This window comes from Zootoca vivipara, chromosome 1 (assembly GCF_963506605.1).
Source record: "Zootoca vivipara chromosome 1, rZooViv1.1, whole genome shotgun sequence".
Classification (NCBI taxonomy): Eukaryota; Metazoa; Chordata; class Lepidosauria; order Squamata; family Lacertidae; genus Zootoca; species Zootoca vivipara.
The window spans coordinates 11787589-11806463 of record NC_083276.1 but is presented as its reverse complement, the minus strand read 5'-3'; the positions used below and the strand labels follow the sequence as shown (position 1 = coordinate 11806463).

The 18875-nt window shown below is 45.9% G+C and overlaps 1 protein-coding gene across 5 annotated transcripts in view; it reads left to right on the top strand.

Annotated features, from left to right (window-relative positions):
* Window positions 1-18875, top strand: part of INF2 (inverted formin 2) — a 71383-nt gene that overhangs the window by 29406 nt on the left and 23102 nt on the right. For 3 of the 5 annotated variants that reach the window (XM_035104971.2, XM_035104978.2, XM_035104964.2), the window contains exons 2-8: window positions 6570-6978; window positions 9079-9194; window positions 10605-10764; window positions 11632-11665; window positions 14097-14238; window positions 15538-15679; window positions 17277-18092. In XM_035104971.2, coding sequence (XP_034960862.2) covers window positions 6585-6978; window positions 9079-9194; window positions 10605-10764; window positions 11632-11665; window positions 14097-14238; window positions 15538-15679; window positions 17277-18092 — 1804 coding nt within the window. In that variant the 5' untranslated portion in view covers window positions 6570-6584. Of the gene's footprint in view, window positions 1-6569; window positions 6979-9078; window positions 9195-10604; window positions 10765-11631; window positions 11670-14096; window positions 14239-15537; window positions 15680-17276; window positions 18093-18875 lie in introns of those variants that run through there. The other 2 variants (XM_035104985.2, XM_035104991.2) reach the window with 2 other exon arrangements.

Below are 18875 nucleotides of genomic sequence, written 5' to 3'. Positions count from 1 at the left end.
GGTCCTAGCTTGGTTTCCTAGTCACTCGCCGTTCTCATAATCACACCCCTTCCTTGGAAACCTTCAGCATGTAATTTTGAGTGAGTAGGCAATGCATCACTGTCCCAACATGAGTCAGCAGTATGCCAGAGTAAACATAGCAAGAGCCCAAAGTCCCATTTAGTCCAGCATCCTTTTTTTTCTCACAGTGGCCGATCTGATGCGAACGGGAAGTCTGCCAGCAGGACCTGAGTGCAAAAGTGTTCTCCCTAATTGCAGTCCCCAACCCCCAGTATTCACAGATGTTTGGCTTCTAACAATGGAGGGGAAATGTTATCATTGTGGCTAGTGGCCACTGGAAGCAGTACCCTCCATGAATTTTGCCTAATCCTTTTTTTAAAGCCATGCCTGTGGGAGGCGATCCAAAAGGTTGACCCCCCCCCCCAGTTAAAGACTCGACTTTCAAGGGGGAAGGGAAAGTCAACTAGATCTGTTCACCGATTTCCTCTCCACTGTGCGCAAAGCCACAATACACACACACACACACACCGTACCTTAATCTGCACTGAAAATGAGCTTTCGTGTGCATGCACACGAAAGCTCATACCAAAATAAAAACTTAGTTGGTCTTTAAGGTGCTACTGAAGGATTTTTTTTCTATTTTGCTTCGACTCAGACCAACATGGCTACCTACCTGTAACTGCACTGAAAATGTCTTTTGTTTTGTTTGTTTGTTTGTTTGTTTGTTTGTTTTTAAACTGAAAAGGTAGGTCCTGGGAGTAAGTGCAAAGTGCAAAAATCAACTGACAGGAAAAGCTGAACAAGTAGCATAATTAAAATGCAAAATATTGTACATTATTGATCTATTAAATGGGTAATGGTCACTGTTTCTGTGAAACTTTGGAACCATGCAGCTAATTTCTTAAATCTAATCCTCCTTGATGGTTTTATTTGATGATTACCTCATTCCAGCTGCTGTGTGTGAAGGAGAGAAAAAATGGATACAGCTGATCTCTGTTCTCATTCCAAAGGCAGAGTTAAACTCTCTATTGCATACAAAAGCAAAAGAACAGTTAGCAAACATACCACTGCTAGTTTTAATTCTTTCAATAGTTTGCAAAGTGCTCATTACCTACTAATGGCCCATTTTGCCCAACCCATTGACTGAGTCATTTACCTGTTAAACTGCCTTGTGGTCAGCTTAAAAGCGATTAAGACTAGGGGGGTGTTAAATGGATTGCAAGAACTGCTGGTGTTGGGGGGGGATCGTGGCCACTTGTAGCAGTATCACATCTTATGGCTTTCACTATTCCATTTATCATTTTGGCCCTCCAGATGTTGTGAAACTGCAGCTTCCATCCTTTCTGGCAACAGGCCATGGTAGCTGGAGGAAATAGAGGGAAACCTTTTGCTCCCTCTTTCGCAACACCAGAACTCGTGGACATCCATTGAAGCTGAATGTTGGAGGATTCGGGACAGATGAAGCACATAGTTAAACTATGGGACTTGCTCCCACAGGAGTAAAAGATGGGATTCTGCTTTGGTTTGATTCACATTTCAGTTTCGGCCCATTTATTCTGTAGTTCCCGATACAGCTCCTTTTCCTCAACTCTCACCTCATAGCATCCCATTCCTGCAAACTGTCAGTGGGACAGAGGGGAAGTGGGTAGGAACAATGGAGAAATTCACTGTTGTTTGCATTTTAATAAGGAACTACCCAAGGCACACTTTTCGAGCCAGTAGGGCAGGGGTCCCCAAACTAAGGCTCGGGGGCCGGATGCGGCCCAATCGCCTTCTAAATCCGGCCCGCGGACAGTCCGGGAATCAGCATGTTTTCACATGAATAGAATGAGTCCTTTTATTTAAAATGCACCTCTGGGTTATTTGTGGGGCCTGCCTGGTGTTTTTACATGAGTAGAAGTGTCCTTTTAATTAAAATGCATCTCTGGGTTATTTGTGGGGCAGAGGAATTCATTCATTTTTTTTTTCAAAATATAGTCCGGCCCCCCACAAGGTCTGAGGGACAGTGGACCGGCCCCCTGCTGTAAAAGTTTGCTGACCCCTGCAGTAGGGGAACAGAAACACAATTATCCTTCAAAATTCACACTTCCCTGAATTTTGCAATATGGATTTTGGAAAAATGAGAAACTGAGAGAAACCACAATTAAAAGAACATCTTTGTACATTAGGAAAAGTGCTATGAATGTTATGGCCGTGATGGTGATAGCAGTTTTCATTAGGAAATAAGCTCAGCCTAGATCCCCCCCCGCCGCCACCCCTTTGTGATACAACAACAGCCATAGGCTTTCTTAGTTCCACACGTGTCCACTTGGATTTATTCCAAAGACCTGCCTCTACTGAGGTCTTTTAGACACAGGTGGAGAGGAAACGCTTAACTCAATGTTATTACTTCAAGAAAAGTGACAAACAGGAAACCGAGTCCAGGATTTCCTGCTTTACTTTGGTACTAACCCTGCATAGACATGTTAAATCAACAAGAATGACAGCATCATTTATTTTCAGTTTTGCGTGACGGGGAATCTTATGTCGGCTTACAAGCCTGTCTTCATTATAACCAAGTGAAAACAAGAGGGCTGTGTCACTGCATGCCTCGCTTCCGTAGCTTGGTTTTACCATTCCTGGATGAGTATTAAGTGGTGAGCGTTTCAAATAGCAGTCATAATTGTGTTTCATTGTTTGGTTCACTTTCAGCTGTGATAACCTTGCCTTCAAGAGACTTGGTTTTTATTATTCTCCTGAAGAATTCCCTCTCAAAGCTGTATGTTAATGCCAATTGAACAGATAAGCTTGTTGTCATTTGTGGTTTTAAAGCAGAGGCTTTCAACCCTTTTATGCCTTCAAGGAATGCTTCCCCCCCCCTTTTTTTTGACACGCTATTATTCTTCCAGAAAGTAGATTTTTTTCTGGTGGGATTCAATCACGTACATACTGGCAAATTCAGGTTGTGCAATTCCAGTGAATTCAGTGCTCTTCCGCAACAAGCTCACTTCTTCTCAAAATCAATACTTTTCGCGATCACTAAAATGTCAGGAAAACACACTGGAAAGTGTGTGGGGTAGCAATTGCTTGATGTTGTCCTAACATCCCTGCCATCAGATTGAACGCTCCATAAAGAGGCAGTTTCATCTTAAAGCCACCTAAAGTTTTCGCAAACAAATCTGGATGAATATGCATTAAACAGGTTGTCAGGAAGCAGCCCCTGACTGACCTGTTGAGGAAACGGTGGGCACTGGGCAGAGAATTAGGGACCATGTTGTAGGAGGTTCATGTTTGGCTCATGTTGGCATCTTAAGAACATAAGAGCCTGCTGGTTCAAGCCACTGTCCCATTTAGTCCAGCATCGTGTTCTCATGGTGGCCAACCAGATGTATGTGGGAAACCCGCAAGCAGGGCCCGATCCCAAGAACACTCTCCCTTGGAGGTTGAGAGCCATTGATTTCCTTCTTCTCCATCAATTCCTCCAACCCTCTTTTGGACCTTTCCAGGTTGGTGGCCATCAGGGCCTTGTGTCGAATTGAGTTCCATAGTTTATAACTCTGTGCTGTGTGAAGAAGTACTGCACTTTATCAGTCCTGACTATTCCAATAATAAAAAAATTCCTTCAGTAGCACCTTAAAGACCAACTAAGTTTTTATTTTGGTATGAGCTTTCGTGTGCATGCACACTTCGTCAGATACACTGAAACAGAATCAACCAGACCCTTATTTATATTCAGAGGGTGGGGGGGTGGGGGTGGGAATGGGTGATGGGCTGATAGGAGTGGTGAACCTGTTGATGGCTGTTAACGACTGCTGATGACTGCAATTGGTCCGCCGGGGGGGCGGGGGAAGCAAGGCACAAAAGAAAGCTAGATCATGCATAATGAGGCACAAAAGAAAGCTAGATCGTGCATAATGAGATAAGAATCCGATATCTCTGTTCATCCCAGGTGGCTCCGTGGTTTTTAGCTTGGTAATGAGTCCCAATTCAGCAATTTCTCTTTCTTGTCTGTTTCTGAAATTTTTCTGTAATAAAACAGCTGCTTTGAGATCTTGTATAGAATGTCCTGGGAGACTGAAGTGTTCTCCTACTGGTTTCTCTGTCTTCTGGTTCCTGATGTCAGATTTATGTCCATTTATCCTTTGGCGTAGGGTTTGGCCTATTATTCCAATAATATTATTCCAATAATGTTAGCTCACATTGCTGAGAAGGAAGAGCGGGGCCCGCCCTAGGGTATGGCCAAGTGAAGTAGCTGCCTCAGGCGGCAAATGTTATGGGTTGAGGAGCTGTGGGGAAGGCTTGGAGGCTGGAGCTGTGTGTAACCATGCGTCCTGCCCTTTGCTCCCTAAGCTAGCTTCAGGTGCGGTGGAGAAATGTTGTATATGAAGTATGGTTCAACTGCCATACCAGTTGCCTTCTGCCCATGGAAGGAGTGGCGAGCGGTGCCATCTTTTACTTCGCCTCAGGCAGCAAAATGGCTTGGGCCTTCCCTAATCAAGAATGTGCCTTAGAATGTACTCTCTGCTCTGTTTAAAGCTCCCGTGAGTAGCTAGAAACTTTTGAAACTTGGGGGGGGGGGGGTTCGTAGAAGAATAAAGCTAATTTCATTGTTTCAGGCTCTTGGTTAATTTTATTAAATTATTCTTTGCTCTAAGTATCAAACCTGTTACAGGTAGGTAGCCGTGTTGGTCTGACGTAGTCGGGGGGGGGTTCCTTCCAGTAGCACCTTAGAGACCAACTAAGTTTGTCATAAGTATGAGCTTTTGTGTGCATGCACCTATGACAAACTTAGTTGGTCTCTAAGTTGCTACTGGAAGGATTTTTTTTAATTTTTTGTATCAAACCTGTTGACAGCTACAGTATTTGTTAGTTGGCCAAAAATTCATCCTGCAAAGCTGCCCTAGAATAGCCTCCCTCTCAGGGAAGTGGAGATCACGAGACATTTCATTTTATTTCTCTCAGCATTTTCTCCCTCTAAAGGGTTGGTCAGAAGAGGCAGCTTGGAAATGTTAAAGAAGCCTTTTAAGTCACTGCTTAGCATTCAGGCTTGAGGAAGCAGAAGACAGATTTATCTCCCCTGCCCCCACAAATTCCTCATCCCTCTACTCTGCCAAGGCCAGAAGGGCTTGGCTCAGAAGGGGTCAGGAGAAGGGGTTGTTTCCAGAGCTCCTTGGAAGAAGCCAAGTAGTTCTTCTGCTGGAAATAGTTGCTCCTCAACATATCCTTTGCTCCCTGATCATTTTATTTGCCATGTGCATTTTCTCCTCCTAAGCTTCACGGTACGCGCACAAAAAGCTTATTCACTGTTCTACATTTTCCAGCAACGCTGCCCTGCTTTTCTTTTCTTTTTTGTTAGCAGCTGGGCTGTTGTCCAAGCTATTTGGAATTCAAGAGTGGCAGAGAAGGCGAAAAACAAAGAGCCTGATGCTTAACCCCTCTTTTCATTTGTTGGACATTCTCATCCCACCCTTTTTCTGCAAGGAATTTGATGCAAGCAGCATAGGAAACATAGGAAACTGCCTTGGACCAAGCCCAACCCAATTGTCCACCTGGCTCAGTGTTGTCCACTCTTGACTGGTAGCGGCTCCTCCCTGCATGTATGGCTCTTCCCCTCCAACCCATTTTATCCTTCATGGGATGGCCATCCATCAGGAATTCTTTAGCTGTGATTCCTGCATTGCAGGGGGTTGAGGGTTGGAAGTCCCTTCCACTTCTACAATTCTGTGAGTCTTCATCTCCTGATTGGCCATGCTAGCTGGGAGCTAATGGGAGTTGGAGACCCTAGACACGAGGAGTTGTGTTGCTCATTTGACATCGCAGCCAGTAGGTGTGCCTGAGGATTGCACCACTGCATTCCACGTAGTGCTTGCTGCAGAAATATGGAGTTTCTATCCCCTCCCCCTTCCACATGCACCCCAGGCACTTTCTGAAGACTTCTGTTGAGTTGTTTGGAAACCCAGTCGGTGGATTTGAAGTGTGTTGGCTGCAGTACAGGAGCTTGATTGCATGGATAAGGCTCTGCAGAGAGAAACTGGAACTCCAGCACATTCCTTTGTGGTGACACATCTGTGTTGGGGAGAGGCTTTTGCAGCAGCCGCTGAGTTTTATCTGAAAGCTGTCAACATTTTGAAAGTTGAGGCACTTTTTGTGGTCCCCCATGCCCCTGAGGTTTGGCTGAACGTCATCAGGGGCTAAACCTCCGGCGGGACAGGACCTGCCCTGTGGAACTCCTTGCCACTAGAGGTTCAGCAGGAACCATCTATTCTCATATTTTAAGAACTGTTATTATTCAGGCTGGCTTTTTGCACCTGAGATTCTTTGCCAACCATCTCTTGCTGATGTGTCTGACATTTTTAGAATTGTAGAGTCGGAAGGGGGACCCCATGGGTCATCTAGTCCAACCCCCTTGCAATGCAGGAATCTAAACTAAAGCTTCCATGGCCGATGGCCATCCAACCCCTTATTATAATACGGTGTTTGATAGTCTGTGGTGCCGCCTTGCAATGAGTTATATAAGAGTGCAAGTTTATGGATATTTAAGTAAATAAACCAGTAATAAATAAATGCCTTTTTCTCTCTCCCACTTTTAGGAGCGACCAGCCAACATGTCTCTCAAGAAGGAAGGTGTGCAGAAGAAATGGGCTGCCTTGAAGGAGAAGTTGGGTTCTCAGGACTCCGATCAGACAGAGGCCAACCTGGAAAATGCAGAGCCGGAGTTGTGCATCCGCCTCCTGCAGATCCCATCCGTGGTGAACTACTCAGGGCTCAAGAAGCGGCTGGAGAGCAGCGACGATGGCTGGATGGTCCAGTTCCTGGAGCTCTGCGGACTGGATCTCCTGCTTGAGGCCCTGGACAGGCTTTCCGGGAGGGGGGTCTCCAGGATCTCGGATGCCCTGCTGCAGCTGACTTGCATCAACTGCGTGCGAGCAGTCATGAACTCTCAGAAGGGCATCGAGTACATCGTGAGCAATGAAGGCTATGTCAGGAAACTCTCCCAAGGTGAGAGAAGGTTTCCCTCGTCCGTTCCATGCGGTGTTTGCAGGCACACAAAACACGTACAGTGGTGCCTCGCAAGACGAATTTAATTCGTTCCGCGAGTCAATTCGTTTTGCGAAAAATTCGTCTTGCGAATCACGGTTTCCCATAGGAATGCATTGAAATTTCTTTTTTTGCCCATAGGAATGCATTAATTAGATTTCAATGCATTCCTATGGGAAACCGCGATTCGCAAGACGAATATTTTGCAAAACGAATTCGTCTTGCGAGTCACCCTCAGATCGCGAGACACATTCGTCTTGCGAAAAATTCATCTTGCAGGGCATTCGTCTTGCGAGGTACCACTGTAGTTACAATGCAACGAAAGTAAACCTAGACAATAAATAAAACATTTAGAAATACGCAGTGCTGTTTTTTTTAAAAAAAATGTTTAGGGGTACTCTCATTTTAATAATATTATTTATTTATCTATTTATACCCCGCCCATCTGGCTGGGTTTACCCAGCCACTCTGGGTGGTTTCCAACAAAAGATAAAAATACAATAAAACATAAGTCATTAAAAACTACGCTAAACAGGGCTGCCTTCAGATGTCTTCTAAATGTCAGGTGGTTGTTTATGTCTTTAACATCTGATGGGAGGGTGTTCCACAGGGTGGGTGCCACTACCGAGAAGGCCCTCTGCCTGGTTCCCTGTAACTTCGCTTCTCGCAGTGAGGGAACAGCCAGAAGGCCCTCGGAGCTGGACCTCAGTGTCCGGGTTGAAGGATGGGGGTGGAGACGCTCCTTCAGGTATACTGGACTTTCTTGACTCAAGAAAACCACCATTATAGTAATTTTCCTACTAATTTTCATACAATTATTATGGGTGGATCTTACGCCGATCCTCCCGCAGTGGACACCCTGCCCAGTGCACTGGTTCAGGAACAGAAACTTCAGGAGCAGTAACTTCCAGTTCCAGTTGCTTTTATTATACACAGCAGAGCAAAAGCAAAGTATTTACAAGTTACCATACACAGCTCTCTCATCTAACACACACCAACTCATGGGCGTACCCAGCAAAGGGCAGGGGGGCAGCTGCCCCCCCCCAGCAAAAAAAAAACCGTATTTTACGGACCATAACACGCACTTTCCCCCTCCGAAAACTGAAGGGGAAAAGTCACTGCGGGTTATGGAAATCGGGCTGTTTCCGCCCCTCTGCGGCTGCAGCCAGTGACAGGAATGTGGGAAGGGCGAGAAGCAGCCTGAGCTGGGGGGGGGGGTGTGGCGGACGGGAGCTCCATCCTTCCTTCCCCCCTCTTTCTTTCTTCCTTTTTTTCTCTCCCTCCCTTCTCTCTCTCTCTCTCTCTCTCTCTCCTTCTTTCCTTCCTTCCTTCCTTCCTTCCTTCCTTCCTTCTTTCTTTCTTTCTTTCTTTCTTTCTTTCCTTCCTTCCCTCTCTCTCTCTCTCACTCTCTCTCCCACCCCTTCCTTCCTTCCTTCTCTCTCTTCCCCCCTCCCTCCTTCCTTCCCTCTCTCTTCCCCTCTCTTGTCCCTCTCCCTAGTTTTGATCCTGGGTACGCCCCTGCACCAACTATCTCCAGACTCTCTCAAAACTCCCCAACAACGGCCCTGCAGTGCCATGCCGCTTATCAGGAAACTTTCATCCAATCACAGCCTGTTGCTAGGCCTCTCAACTGCTGGGAAAACCTTAGTCATGCAGTCCAGCCAATTTGGCCAAACGTTCATCAGTAAAACTCCACGCATCCACATTCCACACTGCACCACACATTAAACACTCGCTTCCATCTGAGACTCAGGAAACACTGTGAGAGGAAATGAGGCTGCCATTGGGGGTTGCAACGGAACTGACGATTCACCTTGCTAGAGAAGAAACTTAGAATTTTAATTATTTTAGTTTCTTCTCCCGTTAGATTCACAAAATGTTTAGGGGCATGTGTTCCCCCAGGGGAGAAAAGCACTGGGAGTACGCAACCAAACTGAGCAGGGGCACACTTTCCTCCAAGCAGATGGGGTTTGTGCCTTCTTGAACCAAGCCATTTCCTAAGTTGTTGTCTCGAGGATAGACGTGCCCTCATTGCTGACCTTGGTCCCCCTGTCTTTGCAGCACTTGACACCTCAAACGTCATGGTCAAGAAGCAAGCGTTTGAGCTCCTGGCTGCTCTCTGCATTTACTCAGTGGATGGTCACGCTCTGGCGTTGGACGCCCTGGATCATTACAAGGCAAGCAGAAAGTCAGATGTATGGTTAAGGACACAATGTACACACACGTATGAAAATGCTCTGCTGAATCAGATCAAAGGTTATCTACCCTAGTTTCTTGTTTCCCACAGCGACTAACTGGATGCTTCCAGGAATCCCGCAGGTAGAGCTTCACATAGGGAATGGATAGATTGGCCAAAGTGGTTTGAAGTTACCTAGCAAATGTAAATAGATAATGATAATGAGATTTAGTAGTGAGGAAAGATAGGGAGAGGGCTGTAGCATCTTTTGCACGCAGAAGGTCCCAGCTTCAATGTCCAGCATCACCAGGTAAGGCTGGGAATATCTCCTGCCAAAAACCCTGGAGAGCTGGTGCCTGTCAGTGTAGGCAGCAGTGAGATGGACCAATGGTTTGACTCTGTATAAGGCAATTTCCTTTGTATCTACGTATGTAGGCTCTTCCTACAGAACGATATGGGGAGAGCTGTAGCTCCTCTAGCAGGACATCTGCTTTGCATGCAGAGGGTCCCAGGTTCAATATTAACATTAATATCATTATTAATATCAGTGTTGATATTAATACAGGTGTACCTTGGAAGTCGAATGGAATCCATTCCAGAAGTCCATTCAACTTCCAAAACATTCAACTTCCAAGACGCGGCTTCCGATTGGCTGCAGGAACATCCTGCAGCGAATCGGAAGCTGTGGAAGCTGTGCCAGACATTCGGCTTCCGGAAATAATTTGAAAGCCGGAACGATCACTTCCGGTTTCTGATCCTTCGAAAGCCAAAACGTTCGAGTTCAGAAGCATTTGGCTTCCGAGGTTCCACTGTAAAGCATTAAACATTAAAAAGTTCCCTATACAGGGCTGCCTTCAAATGTCTTCCAAAGGCTGTATAGTTACTTATCTCCTTGACATTTGATGGGAGGGCCTGCTGGAGAGCCACTGCCAGCCAGTGTAGACAGTACTGAGCTAGAAGAACCAATTGCCTGACTCATTTTAAATCAGCTTCCTGTGTTCGGATGCTTTATTAAAAGACTATTAAAAGACTAAGTCAGGCATCCCCAAACTGCGGCCCTCCAGATGTTTTGGCCTACAACTCCCATGATCCCTAGCTAAGAGGACCAATGGTCAGGGATGATGGGAACTGTAGTCCAAAACATCTGGAGGGCCGAAGTTTGGGGATGCCTGGACTAAGTTGTAAAGCACTTACTCTGCAGGGGAGAAATCCCAAGGCTGGTCACCAACATCTCCATGGATGGCTGTTGATGGGGAAGAAAACCCTTCTGTGACCCTGAACTCAACAGTCAAAAGTAGGCAGTTCTGGGCTCGATGTCCAAAGGGTCTGGGCAGTTTTGATGCAAGCAGCTTCCCGTGTCACTCTTGATTTTGAAGCTTGATTTGACACGTCTGCTATTTCTGTGTCACAGACGGTGAAGAACCAACAGTACCGTTTCAGCGTCATCATGAATGAGCTCTCGACCACGGACAACGTGCCCTACATGATAACCCTCTTGAGTGCCATCAACGCAGTCATCCTGGGGACGGAAGAACTGAGAGCTCGGACGCAGCTCCGCAATGAGTTCATTGGTAAGGATGCCAATCCGGAAACCTAGAACATGATGCAACGTCCATGACAGAGCCAATCTTGATCCAGACTGGGGTTCTAGGATGCTGTGGTCTAGGTACAGACTAGTCCACTGCAGGACATATAGCTGATTCTATATATAACTGTGAGCAAGGAAAGTACTCTTCTAGTTTGTGATTTTCTTTCTGTATGTTGCTTGGCAGTTTCTAGGGCATGTCTGTTTCAGAAAAGGCTCCCATTCCCCTCTTCCATCATTTTGATACAATCAAACCTCGGAACTCGAACGTAATCTGTTCCAGAAGGTCCTTCAACTTCCGAAATGTCCGAGTTCCGAGGCACGGCTTCGGATCGGTTGCAAGAGCTTCTTGCACTCCAGCAGAAGCCACGTCAGACGTTCAAGTTCCGAGGAACGTTCAAAAACCAGAACGCTTACTTCCGGTGTTTTGGTGTTTGGGAACTGAAATGTTCGGCAACAGAGCCGTTTGAGTTTCGAGGTTTGACTGTCATTATAGCTACCAGACTATGTTCAAGGTTCTGGTTTTGGTGGGAAAATCAAAGGAACCAGGGAAGGGGAAGAAGGGAAGTCGTTGAATGTTTTATTATAACGAAAGATATTAATAGTAGAAATGTATATTTGAATGTGATTTTGAAAATGGTGATAAATATATATTTTTAAAAAATGATTCGCAGTATATTGCAAGGTCAAATATTATGAAACCGATATCACGCTATGGACTTCAGACTGGCTTTGGACGATATATTGATATATCGCCTAGCCCTATTTGCTAGTGATTGTGTTCTTTTATGTCAGTGAAACCTTGGGTCCATTAGACCATCTCTTCAACACATTTTTAATTCACTCCTTCCAGGTCTCCAGTTGTTGGATATTTTAACCAAGCTGAGGTGAGTCATTTATTACCTTTCTGACTATATCTGTTGAGATTTATTTTGCAGCAGCACATCATTTCAGGAGGATCATTCCCTTGTCGGTACAAATTTTCAGGCCAGCCATTATGTCTGCGGTTATTTCTGTCTAGCTCCAACCACTTTGCATGACAGACCTATGCATCAAGAGATTCGGGCTTGAATAGACCTGTACCACCATTACATTTCCTTTGAAACAGCTGTGCTGTGTTCACATTTAGCAACTGATGGATCACCGTATTTAGATCCTGGAAGGAATTTCCCCCCTAGTCAAACTGACTAATAACACTGGAGCGTGTTGGAGATTTTTTTACTATCTCCATCATTTTTCTAAGACCCCCTCAATCTTTTTCTTACAAATAATGATGATATGGGTATGCATTTTTCAGGTTGATTTTTGCTACCATGAGGTCTAGAAGCATTCTTTTTCCAAACCCATCAGATTCTGCTATGACCACCTAGAATTTCTTCACACTCCATCCAAGCAACTCCAGGCCCAGCTGACCTAGGTTGAGACAATTGCTCTAGGCGGGTGGCCCAGTTTTCATGATGAACACTGCCTTAATAAACTACTTGCTTCCCACTTCCAAAGTCTAGCTCATTTGGAAGCCATTACCTGCAGTTCCCAGTTCATACATAATGAGAAGCAGTAGTTAACGGTATCCAAGGTTACTGAGCCAGGATTTGATCCATAAATGTCTCTAGCTACACCCACCAGTAGGAAACCCCCATTTATTCCTCCTTCTCGTTTATTTTTGGTTCATGGGAGCATATTCATCCAGTGCTTTTCCAGCTGCACTGGCTCCCGGTGGAGTACAGGGTCAGATTTTAAGGGGCTGGTTTTGACCTTTAAAGCCCTTCGCGGCTTAGGACCCTTGTACCTACGGGACTGCCTCTACCAGTATGCCCTGTGGAGGACCTTAAGGTCTATAAATAGCAACACCCTAGAGGTCCCGAGCCCTAAGGAACTCAGATTAGCCTCAACCAGAGCCAGGGCCTTTTCAACACTGGCTCCGGCCTGGTGGAACGCTCTGTCTCATGCGACCAGGGCCCTGCGGGATCTGATTTCTTTCCGCAGGGCCTGTAAGACAGAGTTGTTACGCCTGGCCTTTGGCCTGGAACCAACTTGATCCCCTCCTCCTCCTCTTTCCTTTTTCTGTGATGGAACTCATATTTGGGGACTTCCCTGGCTGTTTTCTGGCCCACGTAGGACCAGTCTGGATAGTTGGCCTGGTGAAGACTTGACCCTTTCTTCCCCAGTTTTTGATTTGAGTTTCTCTTGAAATGAGGCTGCATTTTAATGTTGTATTCAATTTTGTTTTTAAGCTGTATTTTAATCAATTGTTTTATGTCCGGTGTTAGCCGCCCTGAGCCCGGTCTTGGCTGGGGTGGGCGGGGTATAAATAAAATTATTATTATTATCATTATCATTATTATTTTAATGGAAGAGGACACTAGTGGCACTTGTAACGAGGCAGAGCCATGGGTTTGCCCGCCTGACCCTGGTGTAGCAATGGCTTACCAGGGCTGGGTTGAAACAGGGCAGTGGTGAGGTCAGAGTCATACTGGTTGGAGAGCTGGATTGGCAGCGGCAGTCCTGCCAGAATAGCTGCATTGGCCCCAACCTTACCACCACCTGCACCCCCATCCAGGTAAACACCAGTGATCATAGCTGCCAAGTTCTCCCTTTTTTTAAGGGAAATTCCCTTATGCTGAATAGGCTTCCTCGCGAGAAAAGGGAAAACTTGGCAGCTATGCCAGTGATGGTGGTGTCTGGAAGGTACCTGGGGCCCAACCGAGGGCACTGCTACTAAGGAAAGTCACAGGATTCTCTGATTTGCAAGTTGACCTGCCCTCCGAAAATGTTTTGGGAGACTTAAAATATGAAGAGTTTCCCCTAAATATGTGTATTTCACCTCCTCAGTATAGATCAGGCATCCCCAAACTTTGGCCCTCCAGATGTTTTGGACTACAATTCTCATCTTCCCCAACCACTAGTCCTGTTAGCTAGTAGGGTTGCCAGACTCAATAGTGGACAGGACTTCTGTGCCTTTATTTGCCCTGCTCTCTTTTGAGTCTGGAAACCTTAAAGAGAAACCAGCAGACCCTTTCTTTAACTGGTTTCTCTTTAAGGTTTCCAGACTCAAAAGAGAGCAGGGCAATTAAAGGCACAGAAGTCCTGTCCTCTATTGAGTCTGGCAACCGTATTAACTAGGGATCATGGGAGTTGTAGGCCAAAACATCTGGAGGGCTGCAGTTTGGGGATGCCTGGTATAGATGTTTGTATTAAGGAGAGCAGGAAGTAGTTGAGACATGGGGACACCCTCTCATACCTGTATGTAACTCAAAGTGAGCTCAGTTTTTTTAACGGAGGGTTTTGCAAATATCTACTGTTGCGGGTTCTCTGCAGAGATATAGAGGATGAGGACTTGCTTATCCAGTGTGAAACGTTTGAGGAGGCCAAGTCTGAAGATGACGAGGAATTGCTGAGGATATGCGATGGGATTGACATGAGCAACCATCAAGAGGTTTTCTCGTCCCTGTTTAACAAAGTGAGTGGGGGGCCGTCTTTTTAATGCAGCTTTAAACATCTTTAGAACATTCCTGTTCCATTCCCCCCCTTTTCAAACAGCTAATAACAAGTATCCATTAAAAAACCTAATAAATATCAGATATACAGTGGTACCTTACAAACACAATTGGTTCCGGAAGTCTGTACTTAACCTGAAGTGTACTTAACCTGAAGCGAACTTTCCCATTGAAAGTAATGGAAAGTGGATAAATCTGTTCCGGACAGGTCCGGGGAGTACTCAACCTGAAGCGTACTTAACCCGAGGTGTGAGTGTAATTGGTTCCGGAAATCCGTACTTAACCTGAAGCGTACTTAACCTGAAGCGAACTTTCCCTGAAGCGAACTTTCCCATTGAAAGTAATGGAAAGTGGATTAATCCATTCCAGACGGGTCCGTGGAGTACTTAAACTGAAAATACTCAAACCGAGGCGTACTTAAACTGAGGTATGACTGTAGAGCAATAAGCAATAAACAAAGGAAAGCCACTCGACCCATTAAAAACAACCGTATCAATTATTACTGTTATTATTATTATTAAATATCTATACTGCCCTTCATCCGAGGATCATGGGGCAGTTTGCAATATAAAAACACAAAAATGCACGCCATAATAACAGGCTCACACACATTTTAAAAGGCCATAGATTGTTTAATTAGCCAAAGGCCTGGGAGAAGAGGAATGTTTAGGGAAGCAAGTTGTGAGGGCAACAGTCTTCTGCCACCATTATGCCTGGTGCTTCGGATCCTGAAAGTAGCAGGTAGCCATCTAGACCAGGCATCCCCAAACTTCGGCCCTCCAGATGTTATGGACTACAGTTCCCATCAACCCTGACCACTGGTCCTCTTAGCTAGGGATCATGGGAGTTGTAGGCCAAAACATCTGGAGGGCTGCAGTTTGGGGGTGCCTAGACTAGCCGTCGATAGCTTTGTCCTCCATGAATATTGGATGTGATCTAGAATGCGATCCTTGGTTTCACTCACAGCCACACTGCATCATGGAGGCTTGTGAGCAAGGTGCCCATTTATCCTGAGGTTTATACTTCCCTCGTGCAGAGATGCTCTCTGTCACACATGCGCACAAGAATTTGCCCACACGTATCCTGTGACCGCTTCCCCAACTGGGAAATTTGGCTTGGCCCTTACATCCAGCATCAGCAAGGAATAACTTGACAGCCCTGGGCTTACAACAGCGTAGGTGTTAATGGTCGGATGGGGCCCCCCTGCCATGTAACAATGACATGATCTGGAAAGCTTAACTTGTGGGTGCTTTTCGTTTCAGGTGAGCAGCTTTCCAGCCTCCATCCAACTGCTGTCCATTCTCCAGAGCCTCTTGCATCTCGAACCTTCCCATCGCTCCAGCCTGTTGCTGTGGGAATCCTTAGAAATCCTAGTCAGTAGAGCCATCTTGCTTGCAAATGACAGTAAGTGGAAGCTCACTGTAACCTATGATGCAGCCTCAGTGCTATATTTGTGCCTTCTTCTTCTTCTTCTTCTTCTTCTTCTTCTTCTTCTTCTTCTTCTTCTTCTTCTTCTTCTTCTTCTTCTTCTCCTGTGATCACTCGTAGCCGAGTAAGATTGTCTTCCAAACATGTTTATACTACATTTTTTAAAGATTTGCCTTCAGAGCGTCTTTAAACCGCTTTTGTTGTCCACCGGTATTTTGCGTTCTATTCTTGAGTTTGGAATAGAGTAGTTGCTTTGGAAGACGATAATCAGGTACAGTGGTGCCTCGACTTACAAATTTAATCCGTTCCGAAGGCGCCTTCATAGGTCGAAAAATTCGTAAGTCGAAAAGTGCCATTGGAAACGCGATTTCCCATAGGAATGCATTGGAAACGGAAAAATTTGTAAGTCAAAGAAACCGCACCCCATCTAAAAATTCGTAAGTCGAAAAAAAAACCTATCTAAAACCGCTGCGTTTTCCGTTCGGATGTTGAGAAATTCGTAAGCGTGCGGCCATTTGCCCCATCCGTAAGTCGAAAAATTCGTTTGTCGAGTCGTTTGTAAGTCAAGGCACCACTGTATCCGAACTACATTACCAGCCCAATGAAATTGATGTTGAAGAATCATTGCTTCGACACTAGGAGTGTTGAGAACGTTGTTTCTGGTTTAGGACTATTTCTATTTTTAAAAGAATATTCTACAAAGGGAAACATTCTACAGGGGGAATATTTCCCTGCATATTATTTATTTATTTATTTATTTATTTATTTATTTATTTATTTATTTATTTGTAATGCCTTTTTCCCTAACAGGAGACAGTTTACAGATAAAATAGAAAAAGCTTTTAAAAAGAAAGTGCATCTAACAAACCCCTGTGATACCCATTACAGTGGTGCCTCGACTTACAAATTTAATCCGTTCTGAAGACACTTTCGTAGGTCGAAAAATTCGTAAGTCGAAAAGCGCCATTGGAAAAGCGATTTCCCATAGGAATGCATTGGAAACGGGAAAATTTGTAAGTCGAGGCAACCCCATCTAAAAATTCGTAAGTCAAAAAAACCACTGTGGTTTCCGTTCGGATGTCGAGAAATTCGTAAGTCGAGGGACCACTGTATTTATATTCTCATGAATGAATGACAGAGCTTCTGGCAGAGTGCAGGGTAACGACATCATTTGAAAACCACCAGCCCAAAGCACCTCTAATAAAGCCAGAGGACTTGTCCATCATTTTTGATAGATGTTTGCAGCTGAGGAGATCCTTGGCTCTTCCACAGTAGTTTTCTACGGCCATCCCAAAATTTCCCTCCACCAGCAATTGGACTGGGTAGCCCTGTTTAGGGAAGCTTTTAATGTTTAATAAATTGTATTTTAATATTCTGTTGGAAGCCTCCCAGAGTGGCTGGGGAAACCCAGCCAGATGGTATAATATATTATTATTATTATTATTATTATTATTATTATTATTATTATTATTATTATTATGCAATAGTAGTCATAGTAGTAATAATTGTTTGTGCAGAAAGAGGCTTTGAACTGGTTCTAAGGATGCCTTAGATCTCCTCCCCTTCATTGCAGTACAAGGCAACAGCATCGAAGAAGTCATGGAGAGGCTGTTATCCATCAAGAAGAGGCCAAAGAAAAGAAGTCCAGACTCCCGGCGAGGTGCCCACAAAGTGAATGAGAGCACTCAGACCAATGAAGCTTCTGAGGGTCTTCCAAACGCCTGCCAGAAATGTCCTCTTCCAACAACTTGCTCTTCCGGCGGCCCACCCAACCCAGAGGCTCCAAATGTGTCTGTGAGCGTTACGCCATCCCAGCTACTGACCTGCTCAGCATTGCCTGTGCAAAGCTCCACTCCATCGAGTGTTCCTCTACTGCCACCACCTCCCCCTCCACTTCCCGGAACAGCTAGCATGGCATCGCAACAGCTCCCGCCTCCGCCTCCGCCGCCACCTCTCCCTGGCATGATAAGTGCGCCACCTCCAGCTCCCCCTCTGCCTGGCATGGTGGGGGTCCCTCCCCCTCCTCCCCCTCTGCCTGGCATGGCAGCGATCCCTCCACCGCCCCCGCTCCCAGGCATGCCACCTCCTCCACCGCCCCCACTCCCTGGCATGGGAGGTGTGCCACCCCCTCCCCCACTCCCTGGCATGGGAGGTGTGCCACCCCCTCCCCCGCTCCCTGGCATGGGTGGTGTGCCACCCCCTCCCCCGCTCCCTGGCATGGGAGGTGTGCCACCGCCTCCACCCTTCGGAGGCAACGTGGATGAAATTGTGATTGCCCGTGTCGAGGTCCCCCTTGAGTATGGCAGGCCCTTCCACAAGAGGGTGAAGACTCCGACGCTAAGGATGAAGAAGCTGAACTGGCAGAAGCTGCCCTCGAATGTGGTGAGAGGTAAGTAATGCCAGGTCCCATTCGCTATGTCGCCAGCACAAATTCTCTCCCAGTGCAAGCCTACCGGCATGTTAAGGTCCTCCTTGCAGGTCCTTTTCCACATGCCTACACCACCTGAAGCATAGTCGGTAGGGTCTTAACGGTGGTAGCCCCAGTGCTATGGAACTCTCTCCCCAAAGATGCATGCCTCCCTTTCCTCCCTGTCGTGTCTCGACAGCTGCATGTGGCCACCTTGTCCTGATAGGCTTTCGAGCTGCCATGATGCCTGGCTTGAACTTGGTATATATATATTTTTATATGCTCTAGAATGCTGTTATTTTGACGTGTTTGTAAAAAAGGGGGGATTTGGCTTCTCTTTTTCATATCTCGTCATCGATTTTAGTATCGTTGGCTCTCCTGCTGAGATTTCTTTTTAATGCAAATTGCTGGATTGCTGCCATGGCCAGGAAGATTCTTCTGAGAAAAATTCCCCCCAAACAGTATTGAAAATGGGGCAGCAAATAACTGCCACCCAAGACTATAACGAGTACAGCTTATCATTGATGCGCGATAGAAAGGACCCCTGGAGAGGCCCTCTGTGATTCAGTCCAACCTTACGCTACGTAGTCCTGTGGCATCTTAAATACTTCAGTGCCATCAACTTGAAAACCGCTTGACTGATAGCGTTCAAATTTTGACACAATGCCACATGCGAATATGAGAGCAAGCCCGTACCGTTTTCAAAGACAGGTGTCACACCTGTGCCTGGTAAAAACCCCAAAATCCTGTGTTTCAACACACACC